We start from the raw sequence: 13988 nt of genomic DNA on the forward strand, positions 1-13988 counted from the left end.
GTTGGGTTCAGAACATTTTGTGCATCCAGCTCTGCCTGTCCGGGACCTCTGAGGGGCCATAGCCTGGCCTCCAGCCTCCTGCTTGCTGAGGATGCCAGGGGCCCTGAATAATTCAGGAGCCAGGACAGCAGGAGAGGCCTCGCAGGGCCCAGGACACCTGATACGGGCTCCCAGGGGAAAGTGATGAATTATTGACAGGATTCTGGTGCCCAGTTGCCGCTCTATTGTGGTCAGTCTGTGGGCCCATCTGGGCTGGAGGCCTCTTCCTGCCGGCTAATTACATGGGGATCCTAGCTCTGCCCAGCCGCCCAGCCCCTCGTGGGGCCAGCCAGCCTCCTGTGAGGGGTGTCCTCTTTGCCATGGTGACCTGGATGGCCGTGTAAGGCAAGCAGTCAGAGGACATGGAGTTAGCCCCAGATCCTTTGCCTAACAGCCCCAGGGAAACTGAGGCCCAGAGAGGCCTCTTGTCCAGGGTCACACAGCAGGTTCAGGACAGTCAGGTCTTCACCCTAGGCCTCCTGACGCCCGGGCCAGTGCTCCTTCCCACAGAACACATGGCCTCACAACTCCATTCCCAGGGAAATGACTCTGCTGTCTAAGGAGCATATGAGCCCACTCTTCCTCAGTCGCCCTGGGCCCCACTCTCCCAGGAAGCTCCTCCATGCTGACCCATGTAGGGGAGCAAGAACCTACTATGCGTGCAGCCAGGATGCACAAAGGCCAGCTGCGGCGGGCAGGGTCGCCTCTGGGGTCACCACAAGGGCCAGAGCCAGGGGCTTCTCCTACCTCTCCCTGTCCCAGCTTCTTCCCAAAGAATATCTATAGAAGACGGGCTGAGGGATGGCATCCTAGAAGCAGCACCAGGGCCTTTGTTTTGAAACTGTTTTCATGGCAAGCACTGTGTTTTTGCTTAAATGGTATGTTACAGACCTGTAGAAAGAGTCAAGGTTTATAAAACTGCTTTTCTTTATACTTTACATAAGGCTGAGATAATATCAATTGTCCATGTCAAAGAATATAATTTTTACTTTTATTTGAGAGAGGTTGGGGGTGAACTGTTAGGAATTAAAACCCCCCAAGCCACTCCTGGGGGTGTAGCAAATTGATTCCTTTAATCTCGCAAGCTCCTAGCATCCCAGTCCCACCCTCCAGGCCAAAGACAAGCTCTGGCTGTCGAGGCTGTGCACAGCTTGAAGGGTGGGGGACAGCCTGGACCTGCCCCTGAAGCCCATCCTGCCAAGGAGACTCGCCCTGTGTAGGCCTCCAGATGGCCAGCCCTGCGCATTATTAGGGAGGGAAGAGGGGCTGGCATCCGAGTGCCGGTGGTGGTAGAGGAATTTCACATGAGCAGTCTCCTCACCACTGTCCAGTGGAAGTCGGAGGGCTAGCAGAAGGAGCCAAAACCACACCACTGCCAGGGGGTGGAATCTCCCTTGGGTCCTGCTGAGTGAGCCCACATCTGTCTGACTCCAGAGCCCAGGATCCTCGCTGTCTATACTGCTTCCCTTTAGGGAGGGAATTAGTCTGCATGTGGACAGGGCTCAGACCAGGGTGTGAAGAGTGGGAGATTTGCCTGGAGGCCAATCTTGCTCAGCACACTGTGTGATTAAGGCAGTGGCTGAATGGACTACCAGTGACAGCCCCATCATTGTCACTGCCACCGGAGTATCTAACAGAGACTTGAAAGCATGTGTCAGGGAGGTTGTTTCAGGGATTCCTCCTGGAAGGGGTGCTGGACAAGGTCTCTCAGGTTCTTCCCAAGTATAAGATCTGAGATTCAGGCAGGTTAAGCCTAGAAGGCACCAGACGCCTCTCTGAGCACTTGCAGGGGGAATAGCTCCACTCTGCCACCTGCGAGTGTCTTGTCACATTGCAGCACCTCTGCGGATCCTGGGGAGCTGCCTCTGCTTTAGGCATCTAATTCTGGAGAAAGATGTGCCTGATTGCCCCATGCTCAACAGGTGCTAGACAGGTCCTAGGGGAATCAAGGCAGCGGAATAGCCATCCACAAAGAGTAACAGTAGAGCAACGATTCTCAAAGCGTCTCCCCAGCCAGCAGCTTCAGCATCACCTGGAAACTTGTCAGAAATACACATTCTCAGGCCCTCTCCCACCCACTGAATCAGAGCCCTGGGGGTGGGGCCAGTGGTGTGAACTGAAGTCCGGTGGACCCAGTTTGGTGACTTCACATTAGAAGCTTGAAGTTGGCCATGGCGGGAGTATTTATACCTCGGAAACCAGCAAAAGCTACAGATGAGCACCTCTCCTCTCCCACCAGTGACACATTTTCCAGCACATCCACAGAGGAGGATATCCCAGCCGTGTGTGTTTTCACAAGCCCTCCAGGTGATTCTGTTCATGCTGAAGTTTGAGAACCACTGATTTAGAACAAAAAGGGGTGAGGCTGCAAAAAGATGAGTGTATTCTTTCATGCCCGTGGTCTACTGTTAGAATGTCTACATGGTATGGAAGCTAAAAGTCCCCTTCCCTCTTCATTTTATAAAGACCAAATTGAGACTCAGGGGCAGCAGCTCCAGGGCTCCTGGCCCCCAGCCCAGCACTTCTGTCTCTGGGGCACTGCCTGAGCTGGGGAGAGGTGCATGCAGCTATGGAAGAAGGCTTCCACGGGGCTGCTCTAAGAGCCCAGAAGCCCAGTTCGGCTTTAGAGTGAAGGAATGGTGTGGTCATTTTCACCCTTGGGGAGGTGGGGCACGATGGTGGTTGGGCTCTGAGCTCCAAAGGGGAGCATTTCATATCCATTCCTCACGGCTGCCCCTACCACTTCCTCCCCTCACACAGATGGGAAGATTTTTTAAAAATCAATGTTCACCCTCCATAGACCTCAGGGTGGTATAGACATCAAGGATGTCTGAGTCATAATTCATCTGATACCTCACCTCACCCAGATCTGCCATTAATTAGCTGTGTCCTTTCCCCTTCCGTGGCCTCACTGCCTTCCTCTATAAATCTCAGGCAGCAACAGATGATGCCCAAGGTCCCTTCCAGCTCTCACATGCCTGGATGCTTCCCTTGCCTTTGTGCCTTCAGCTAGAAATGGTGTGTGTATTCTAATCCACTCTATGTGGAAGCACCATGTCAGAACGTCTCTGAGTTCCCTGTTCTCTCCCAGAGCAACAAACAGCCTTCTGACTGTGAGGTGCAATGGGGTTGAAGTCAACTCCATCAGCATTTATTGGGCACCCACTGTTGTTCATTAATTCAGCCAGCAGATATTGAGATCTCTAGTGTGCTAGAAATGTCAAACAGAGGCTGGAATAAAAAGCACCACCCTTGCCCTTGAGAGGTTCACAGTTTAGAGGCAGCACGTGAATAACGACAAACCGGACTGCTTTGGAGTGCTGGCTGTGTGCTGGGGGCTTTGATAAGAACAGTCGCAGATGATCTCATTCAGTCCTCCAGCAACAACTCTGTGAAGTAGGGCTTATCAGCTCATCTTATGAGAAAATCGACACTGAGAGAGCTTAAGGAAGTTGCCCAGGAAGCAGGTAGCTTGCTAGTCAGTGTCAGAGCTGGGTTCAGATCCCTGTCTCTTTGATGCCAGGACTGTGCTGTTAACCAAAGCATTGCACCGCCTCTCCCCTGCTGTGCAGTTCCATGGGCTCTGCCATCACACAGGTTCCTGCCATCCAGGAACTTACAGGCTGCAGATGTGGAATGGATGAATGAGTGCTGCTGGTGTGGGCTGGAAACCTCGGTCATGGTTAGGGGGGTAGAAGCCGGAGGAGCTACTTGTCCAACCAGGAAACTCAGGTCCTTTCCCAGCCTCCACACTGAGCATCTGGAAGCTTCTCTGCAAGGGCTCAGCTAAAGCTGGATTTCATGCACCCTTCCCCGCAGTCTGTAGACATCCCCTAAGGGTGCTCACTGCCCCTTGGAGCTCTCCCAAGGAAATGGGCCTCCCACAAACAAGCATCCACAGTGGGACATGCTGCCCTGGCTGCAATGAACCCTGGCTCCTGGGCCACCTTCTCCAGCCCAGCCGAGAGCTGGAGCAAGCCCACCTGAGTCCTCCCCAAGCAGTCACAACCCTTGGGATGTCAGTCTTGCTCCTCACCCTGGTCTCTTCCATGTAACCACCACGACCCGTCTGCCATCCACAGGCTCATTGGGACCTTCCGCATGGTGCTGCAGAAGGTGGTAGAGGAGAGCTATGTGGAGGTGACCGACACGCTGATTGATGACAACAATGCTATCATCAAGGTGGGTGTGCCCCAGGGAGTTCCTGGACTTTCCCATATGGGGCCATCTGGGGGTCTGTTCTCCCTGCCCCACACATGGGGTGGTCTGGGGAATGCCCCTCATGCATGGCGAGGTGTGGCGGAAGGAGGAGACTCAGGTCAGACTCTACTGGAATGGCTTAATCTGTGGCCATGGCTGGAGGCCCTGTGGCATGGCAGGGTCTGCTGCCCCACAGTAGGCACCCCTGCCCTTCCTACGGTGGGACTGCACCAACCGGTCCTTCCATTTGGACCCAGCTCAGGAGTCACTAAAGAGGCTCCTTTCGTCATCCAAAGGCCAGACTGAGCCCTGCTGGCACTCGAGGGCATGACTTTCACTCTGCACATCTGGCTCGGGTCCTCCCTGGGAGGGCAGGGACCTCATTTCCTATTGTTTGTCACATCCCAGCACTTTTGCATGAGCACGCATGCACTAGTGATGCACAGTCTAGAGGCACCTGATACATGTTCTAACAAAGAAGGAAGCAACCCTACCAGGACAGCCTGGCCCCAGGCTCTGCTCTGATTCTTCAGTCCTCTTGAGCTCAGCCGTGGCCACTCATGGGCAGTCGGCATGATGGTGAGGAACAGGGACCCTGGGTATGAATCTTAGGCTGTTCACTAACTGTGTGACTTGGGCAAGCTACATATCACCTCAAAGTGAGCACAATTACAGTATCCACCTCCCAGGACTATTCTGAGGATTAAAGGACAATATACAGAAAGTACTTAGAACAGATATACATAATAAATCTATAATATTGTTAGCTATTTTTCCTAACCTCAGTTTACCCATGTATAAAATGGGGCTGTGCCATGGTCCCCCATTGGGGTCCTGTGTAATATATGGCCCTATGTAGTGGCCAAGAGAAACAGCCTCAGAAGCCAGGACTGCAGCCACAGGGAGATAGAACAGAAGGAACCCTCTTCTCCCATGGGCAGGGTTGGGCAGAGAGGGCTTCTTAAAGTTACCGGGGTCTCAGCCACCACAGCAAGGGGAGAAGGGGTGCAGAACAAGCTACATATGGACACCCATGGGAAGGCGGGCTATGAGGAGAACACAGAAGCCTGAAAGAAGAATGTAGTGTGGGAAGTGAGATGAGAGAACTGGGGAGTGAGCAGGGATGGACAGACAGCATAGTCCACGCCCTGGATTTTCAGAATCAGACTTAAGATGTCAGTGGAGGAAAGGACTCACAGATCTCCTAGCCCACTTGCCATCCATCTCTGCTACCCATTGTTATGAATGGGAACAATGAAGTCCTGGATGGGGAATGGATTCGGCCACAGTGGACAGCAGGGCCAGCATGGAGACCCAGGACTTCCAATGCCAGAGACCACGATTTTCCCACAACAACATACTTGGTTCCACCAAGAGGATCACATTTGTTCCATGGAAAGGACATGGGGCTTGGAGTCAGGCAGCCTGGGCTCAGATCCCAGCTCCAGTACTTCCTAGCTGTGTGACTTAAAGCAAGTAACTTAACCTCCTGATATGCTAGGTAAGGTAGGTTGCAATGTTGGAAAGATCAAATGAATGTACATTAAAGCATCTTAGCATGATGCCTAGCACAGTGAGGATTCAGAAAATATGTGCACCTTTCCCTTCCCTTGGGAAATCTAAGCCTGGGTGCTGGAGTGTCCAAGCACTGAGTGAGGGCCGCCTGTCTGGGGCGCAGGCGCAAGTCACCTCTAGGCCAGTGAGGAAGGGTGATCCCTGGGCACTGGGGGGAAACTAGAGCTGCAAGAAAGTAATGGCCCCAGGACACAGAGCAGGAAGCCCAATCATGATTCTCCATTGCTAAGCCTGAGCCCGGGTTGAGTGCTTTTTTTCCCAGAGGAAAACCATAGGGCAGCTCCCAAGATTCCCTCCCTCTCCAGGGTAGGAAGGGTGAGTGTGAGCCTGGGGCCTGGGCTCCTCTCCCGGAGGCCACTTTCAGCTCATTCTGTCACATTTCCAACAAGCCGATTTCTGGCGGGCCGCGACTCATGCCTGCAGACAGCCCTTGTTCTGAGGAGAGGAGGTGGCCTGATCATGGGGATGCTGAACGACACTCTCAGTTATCTAGACAGTGGACTCAGGGGGTGAGTCCAGTCTCAGTTGTGCCGGGCAGGCCAGGCCCCTCCACCTTGAGCACCAGGGAGGAGTGGAACCACCGGCAGCGGGACCTGGAGCCAGATCCCAGTAAGCTGACCCGGTCTGCGCAGTTCAGCCTTTCAGAGCCTCTGTTTTCTCATCAGCAAAATCGGGTAGAGGGGATCACACCATCCTGACCTCCTCCAGTGAGGCAAGGGTGTGGAAGCGCTCTATAAACACCACCAAGCAGCCACATATACGGGATGGAGATTGCTGTCCCCATCCCAGCTGCTCACCACCACCTCCCTCCCTTCAGACCAGCCTGTGCGTGGAGGTCCGGTATCAGGCCACTGACGGCACAGTGGGCTCCTGGGACGATGGGGACTTCCTGGGAGATGAGTCTCTTCAAGAGGAAGAGAAGGACAGCCAAGAGACGGATGGCCTGCTCCCAAGCTCCCGGCCCAGCTCCCAGCCCCCCGGAGAGAAGAGCTTCCGGAGGTAACAGGCAGGGCCCCTCTGGCTGCCCACTGCTCCCAAGACACGGGGAAGAGGCCTGGGGCCTGGTCCCCCTGACAGGCCTCTCTAGGCCTAGCTGGGCTCAGAGTACAGGGCTGAGCTTCTGGAGAGACATCCAAGGGGTGGGAAGATGTTTCTGTAGCCCCCCACCCAGCCATCCACCCCCAAGGTCACTGGGCAGGGAGCTGGGGACTCAGATGGAGCTGCAAGGCCAAGGCCTCCCCAATGGCCCTGAGGGAGGTGGAGCTCTAACACACGGATGGGGCTAGATCTCCTGCCTTTTTCAGAGAAGGGGAGATGGGGATAGGAGGGGCCCTGGCCTCTCTGGTTCAAGACCCAGCAGTGTCCACCAGGTGCCAGCAGCCTGACCTCTACCCTGGCCCAGTGAGGAGGCCCAAGAGAGGGCTGCTCTTCCTGCCAGAGTGAAGCCAAAGATCCTGGCTGGGCCCTGGCCTTTCTTCCTCTTGAGAAGGGAGGGCACCCGGGAACCCCCAGAGTCCAGCGTCCCTCCCTGCAAGTGTCCTGCCACCCATGGATCACAGGAAGCTGGGTCCAGGACAGCTCATTCCACGTGCACTATTTTTACAAAACAGAAAATGCAGTTGTGTTACTATTAGAGACCAAGGGGACAGAATCTGGGCTAGTCTAGTAAGACATCGCCCATGGGTTCCCAAGTCACTAGGAATTACGTGTTAAATGCCAGTAAGTCAAGGGTGCATCTGAAGGACCAGGGTGTGTTTTGAGAAGGGACCCTCCATGCCACTGGAAACATATCCCTGTAAGCTCCTTCCACGCTTTCCTTTCCAAGTAAAGTTTACTCAGTCCCTCTGCTGAAGAAACCATAGATTCTAAATTAGTGTAATTGAACTGACATACTTTTATGGGACAGATACGTTTTCTCCTTTGCACTTGAATGAGTTCACACCCCCTTAAGCACCCCTCACACACAGGTTTATGAGTGCACACGTGTGCACATACACATACACACACACACAAGCTTCAGAAACCCTGGGAGCCAGATGAGTAATAGTAATCAGGTCAAAGTAACCAGGCCTGCAACAAATATAGCGGGACTGTCTACTCCAGGCCAGCCATGGGCTTGTGGCAGCCCCAGGCTAGCTTGGAGCCTGTCCCCTCAGACTCCTGGCTCTTTAGCAGAAGACCCAGGCCTGAGTCCCGGCTCTGCTTCTTACTAGTCGTGTGACTGTTGACAAGTCTCTGACCCTCTCTCCTCACCTGCAAAATAGGACATAGCAATGAAACCCCCCTGCCCTGCTGCTGGGAGAGCTGGAGGGATCACAGAAGAACAGGTGGCAATGGAGGTGCTGAGCGCTGCCCATGTCCAGGCTGGTGACAGACAAACAGGTTTCTTGTAGCACAGCAATGCAAAGAGTCAGGAATCGGGTTGGAAATCGTGAGAAGAGGAGCAGTGCCCAGATGGGGAGTGAAGGGATGCTGACTCAGTGGGCACCACCTGGTCCTCCTTGACTGTCTCCATTCAGGAAAGAGGTTGGCAGGGCTGGTCCAGAAACTGTGGCTGGGCTGTAAGAATGGGCTTCCAGAGAACAAGATCGGAAGCCACACGAGGGCCATCAGTCACAGGGAAAGGAATGCTGGCCCCAAATCAGGAGAGCTAAGGCCCATTATGTCCCATCTTGACTGTGCCACTCACTGGCTGAGTGACGCTGGGCATGTCACTAGCCCCTGTAGGTCAGTAACAGGAATGAGTTCAGCAGGTTAAATCTGGCTCCCCTCCAACTCTGACGTCCTAAGGCACCCATGGACGCTCCGGACCTGTGGGTCACATCCATGGGAAACAACATCCTGGGAGCCCTTAGCAGCCACCAAGGCAACCTCCCTGCGGTGGCGTAGAAACACACAGCCAGTTTCTCACTCGGTCCTACAAGAGTGGGCCAGGGTGCTGATGGGGGCTCTGGAGAACTTAGAGTCCCAGAGAGCCCTGGGTGCCAGGAATCTGGAGATGAGGGCTCCCCCGACCCTTCCTCACAGCCTGGTGGCTTCCCCACCTCTCCCCATCTTTGTGTGGCCCCTCCCAGGGTAGCAGCAAGAAGCGGGAGCAAAAGGAGGGGCTTCGCCCCAGGACTGGCAATTGGGAGAGGGTGACAGCCGAAGCCAGGCGCCCCCACCCTGCATTGCAGGGGCCGTGTGCAGGAGCAGTTTCCCTGTTGCCAATGGGGCTGCCAGCCCAGGTCTGACAGCACTTTGGGGACAGGCATCGCTGCTACACCTTCTCCCGCCAGGCCTAGCCATGCATCCAGCGGGCCTCGTTGTGGAAAAGAGGGGTTGAGAAAAATCCTAGAGATGGGCTGTTTGCTGGTGAGGAGAAGGTGGAGTGGGTTCAAGAACTTGGGGTTTTCCTGTAGCTTAATCCTGGCTGCCCATATGGGGCCAGTGAGTTCTGGGTCAAGGAGTGCTGAGGTGAGGAGGAGGACCTGGAAGCTGGCCCTGCAGCCCTAGATGTTGCATCTCACCCTTGTCACATAGTGTGTGTTCTGGGAGGAAGCCAGAGAGCTCTCCGGAAGGGACTTGGCCAACCTTTTATCAGGAAAACACCTACTTTCTAAGGAGGACAGCACCGGGGAAGGGGTGTCTGTGCCTCACCTCTGACCCCATCAAGAGCACAGGCAGGCTTCCCCTGCATCTGCTCCCTGCCCTCCATCCTATCCTGGGAAGGCAAATCCCCTTATAGATCAGGGTATTCAATATTCACAGTGCCCTCTTGTTCCTGCTTTAGCCACAATGAGCAAGAGGAAAACCCCATTGCTGGCAAGCAGCAGTGTCTCACCGGCCGTCTTGACTCTTAGGGTCTGGCGTGGGGATCGGCTGCTCCCTGGCTGATGGGGTGAAATGAAGGCCTGCTGGGGGCTGCAGGGAGGTAGAGTGAGTGGGCAGGAAACAGCCTCAGCCCGGGCAGGTCCCGGGCGGCCCAGGCTGGAATCTTCCACGGATGGTGGGGAGGCTGATGCCAGGAGATCCTCTGGGCACTCCTCACCTCCCCCTCCAGGGCCTGGGCCCACCCCCCAGCCCTGCCCTGCCTGGCCTGCTTGTCTGGGACTTCATCCACGTTCATCCTGCCCTCACTCTGGGGGTCAGATGGTTCTAAGCAGGGGCAGTGAGGACCTCAGGCCTCAGCTGCTGTGACACTCACTCCTAAGACCCTAAGAACCTGCCATGAAGTTACCCCATTCCTCCTCAGGGAATCAGTATGGGGGCTCTGCCTGAATGACCACCAACCCCACCGCCCACTGACCCTCTGCCCCAACGGTTCCACCTCCACTAAGCCCTGGTCAGCTGCATGCCTTCTGAGCCACTCTGCCCACTTCTCTAGTTCCTGCCACCAAGCCCTGATTTCTGCCGGCTTTTTGCACAATGCCCCCAGGAATGTGCCAGGAAGCTGTGCTGTGTGACAGAGCACAGGCTCCACTCAGAGCTCTGCTATTGGGAACCCCCCTCCCCATTTGTGAGACGGGGCTCATGGATGCCTCACAGGAGTGCCAGGATTGAGTGAGGTGCACTTGCGAGCCACCCACCCCTGTGCCTGGCACATGGCAGGTGCTCAGCCAGTGTTCACTTCCTTCCTCTTCACTGACTCCATGTTACCCTGATGTCAACTTCTACCCCGAGCAGCACCTGACCCTCTGGCTCAGGCACTGTCCAAGCACCTTCTCAGCTCTTGCTCCCCACCCTATACCAAGGGCTCTGCAGAAACAGCCCACACAGGAGCCTTACTGGCCCAGAGGCAGGGGTGGGGAGCTCACTTAGTCAATGTTCCCCTCGCCTCCCCAGGCTCCCAGTGTTGCAGAGACGGAATGAATCCCTAACCTCATGGGCACTCCACTCTCAGCAGCACAAAATTGGTGTTCCAGACCCTTGCCTGGCAGCGTATGCCTGCCCTAGTCTCTAGAGAGAAAGTGACTTTGGCCCTGACCACACTCACATGCACACACGCGTGTACGCAAGTGCCCATGTGTTTGCACACACTCACATGCACTGCATGACACCAGGGAGGACTCTGGATTCTGGGCTGTGCTGTTGATGCTGTCTTTAGGAGTCACATCTTAGAGAGGACAAAGGAAGAAATCCCAGCTTTAGTCTTGCAGCTGAACTGTAGAAACCTGAGCCCCTCCTCCTGAATTCCTGTATTCTGCGACTATCTCCTCTTCTCATTTTCTCCACCTGGCCTGGCTCTCCTGCCCTCCATGACCCCCACCTCCTTCTGCTGCCCAAACCCTCTTCTGCTGGTCTCCTCTCTGCTGGGTCTCATCTGGGAGGAGTATGGGGCAGGAGCCACTTTCCTCATTCTCCTTGTTGATCATTCTTCCACTCCAGTGGAGACCTGCAGAAGCCAGGTAACTTCCTCCTATGCTGGGGCCAGAGGGCAGTGGGGCACGTGTGCATGGTGGGGCTCTGAGACAGAGGGGCACCGGGTGGGCATGCAGAAGTGTGTGCATGTGGGGCCAGTACACGCAGCCTCACCCCAGAAGTGTTTTAAAATCAGTTCCCACGGCCCCTAGAGAGCTGGAAAATCCTCTGCTGCCTCCCTTCTCCAGGCTGAGCCCCAGAGTTGCAGCAGCTCCCAAAGCTGCTCAGAGGAGCCGGGGCAGCCGGGCGCGCTAGGATTTTGTGCTTGAGACAAGTCCTCCTCCTCTGCTGTGAGCTCTTCTCCGCTTAGTGGTCTCAGCTGATGTGGGCAGCCAGAGGCCTGGCTGATGTTAACACCTTTGAATTACAGACTGACCTGCCTGCCTAACGTAAAGGTTAGCTGGCCAGTGCTGGACTGCAGCTGTGTCTAGGCCTTCAGGTCTTGAGCCACCGGAGTATAGAGTCAAATCTACCTGGGCAAGGCCTGTGCCAGAACAGGGTGTGAGGAGAGGAATAATTTGCTAATTGTTATTCACTTTCTTGTCTTCATCCTCATTGCCACAGCACTGGGAAAGCGTTGAGAGAACATTCCAGAAAAGTTTTCTGGAAGCCTCCCTAAAGTGAGATAGGGGTGCGGTTTTCCCCTGCTCTGAGCCCTGGAGTGGTAGCTCGCTTACTGCCCCACCTGCACCCCTAGAACTGCCCCCATCCACCCGTGTGCACTCCGTAGCAGGATCCCCAGCCCTGCCTCACCCTCACAGAGCAGACTTAGCCCACTGTTCCCCTAGAGGCCCCCAGAGCCTGGGAGCTCCCACCCCATTGGAGGGGAGCAGGGGAGCCGGTGGGCAGAGGAGCAGGGTGGCCCAGGCCTGGAGGGTGGCCAGGCTCATCTAACCCTGTGTTCCCTGAGGAAGCTGCGACCCACATTGTGGAATCATCAGATCTTAGCCCAGTAGGGGCGATGAGCTGAGGCCCTGAGGTATCAGAGCTTGGGGTTGGAATAGTGGCCACACAGGCCCAGCACTGTGGGCCCCTCCCCTCTCCCCCAAGGCAGAACCCAGGGCCATGGGACCCCTACCCTGCAGACCTAGGCTTGCTACTGTGAGAAGCTGTGGGGTGAGAGGTCTGTGGGACAAGGAGGCCCCTGGGGAGTGTGCAGGTCCGCGGGGCCGGGGCTGAGGCCAGTGTCTCTGGTCCACAGCCCGTCACATGTGTCCCCTTGTCTCCTCATTTCTTCCCCCTACTCAGCAAAGGCAGACAGAAGACCAAGGGAGGCAGAGATGACAAGCACAAGTAGGTGTCCCAGGCCAGGGCAGATGCGGCAGTGTCTTTGCGGGGGCAGAGGCCTCCTCCCCACAGGCTGCGGAGGGCGGGACGGGCTCGGCTGAGAGGGCTCAGGAGTGGGCTCTCGTGGTAGAGCTGGCACGGGTCATGCAGGCCCAGGGAGGCCTTTTCACCTGGCCACGGGTGTGAGGGACAAGGAGGGGTTAGGGTGGGGGCGGGAAGTGGCCAGACCTTCTGGTCTCCACCCTGGGCTCTCAGGGGTGACCGTCCTCCTCTCCGTGTCTTGTTCCTCCTCCACTGTTCAGCCCCCATCCTGTGGCCTTCGGGCTTCCCTGGGAGGGAAGGGACAGCTAAAGACAAAGGGGAGAGGGGCACGAGGACGTCAGGGACCCCTCTCCCAACAGGGGCAAGGCAGGGCCAGGCAGCTGGAGGCATAAGGAGGAGGAGCTCTGGGTACCCTTTGCAGCTGCAAGTCGTGGGTGGAGTTGGAGACCCCCAGGAAGCTAAGGAGAGGCCACCATTTGGGCGGCCCTCTCTATCTTCATCTCCCCAAAAGGCTTCCTGGAAAAATGAGGTCAGGGTGCTGTCTGGAGAGGATAGGAGAAGGGGAGAAGGGTCCTGCAAGTGGGAGGGGCCGGTCACAAGGGTCTGGAAAGATTCCAAGGCTGGGGGTTGTGAATGGGTCTCGTAGGCACCCCTAGAAGCACACTGACACCTGGAGGACTCTAGCATCACGGGATCTCCCAAGGGCAGGGATAGCCAAAGCGGACCACACTGGAGGAGGCCTCTGGTCAACACCTGCTCTTACAGATAACAAATCTGAGTCTCAGAACAGGGGCAGAGCTGGAACCAGAACACAGAGAAGCTGACTTCTGACCATAGACCCAGGAATTTTAGAGAACTTGACTGTACTCTAAATTTAATCTAATTCTCCAAACACACCAATGAGAGCTGAAAAGCCAGGAGTGTGGTCTTTTTTATCTTCCAGATAAGGAACCTGAGCCCCAGAGATCTTAAGAGATTTGCTCAAAACTGTGGCCTCAATACATTAAGAATTAGTTCATCTGAAGATATCATGGAAATATCAGGATTGTGAGTTGAGGGGTCTGAACTGATCAACACTGGTGTGGGCTTGGGGTATCCACTGGCATTAAGATGAATGAGTCTGGGGAACTCACAGCCTCATTCATTGCTTCAAAAAAAGTATGAGTTCGAACTCCCATTTGTTACACACAAGCAAAAGCAATGATGCTGCAGTCTTAACTCCGTAGTGATGGAGGAAATGGCACTGTGTAGGAAGAGCTCCAGCCCAGAGACTTGAAGGATGGAGGAGTTTGCCAGGTTCCCAGTAAGGGAAGACACGTAGGCAGAGCATGTGTCAAGGCTCAGAGCCAGGGAACTGAATCCAGGGCAGGTGGCGATGATGGGGAATGCTGAGCTGGGGAGTCCTCTTAGGGGGTCCTCAAGGGTTCAGGTTTCTCCATAGATGC

The 13988-nt window shown here is 55.4% G+C and overlaps 1 protein-coding gene across 2 annotated transcripts in view; it reads left to right on the top strand.

Annotated features, from left to right (window-relative positions):
- The window catches only part of OTOF (otoferlin), a 101631-nt gene that overhangs the window by 35657 nt on the left and 51986 nt on the right, over window positions 1-13988 (top strand). The window contains exons 4-6 of one of the 2 annotated variants that reach the window (XM_055251532.2): window positions 4122-4221; window positions 6632-6813; window positions 12463-12507. In XM_055251532.2, coding sequence (XP_055107507.2) covers window positions 4122-4221; window positions 6632-6813; window positions 12463-12507 — 327 coding nt within the window. The remainder of the gene's footprint in view (window positions 1-4121; window positions 4222-6631; window positions 6814-12462; window positions 12508-13988) is intronic. The other variant, XM_055251531.2, reaches the window with a different exon arrangement.

Source organism: Symphalangus syndactylus, chromosome 18 (genome assembly GCF_028878055.3).
Source record: "Symphalangus syndactylus isolate Jambi chromosome 18, NHGRI_mSymSyn1-v2.1_pri, whole genome shotgun sequence".
Classification (NCBI taxonomy): domain Eukaryota; kingdom Metazoa; phylum Chordata; class Mammalia; order Primates; family Hylobatidae; genus Symphalangus; species Symphalangus syndactylus.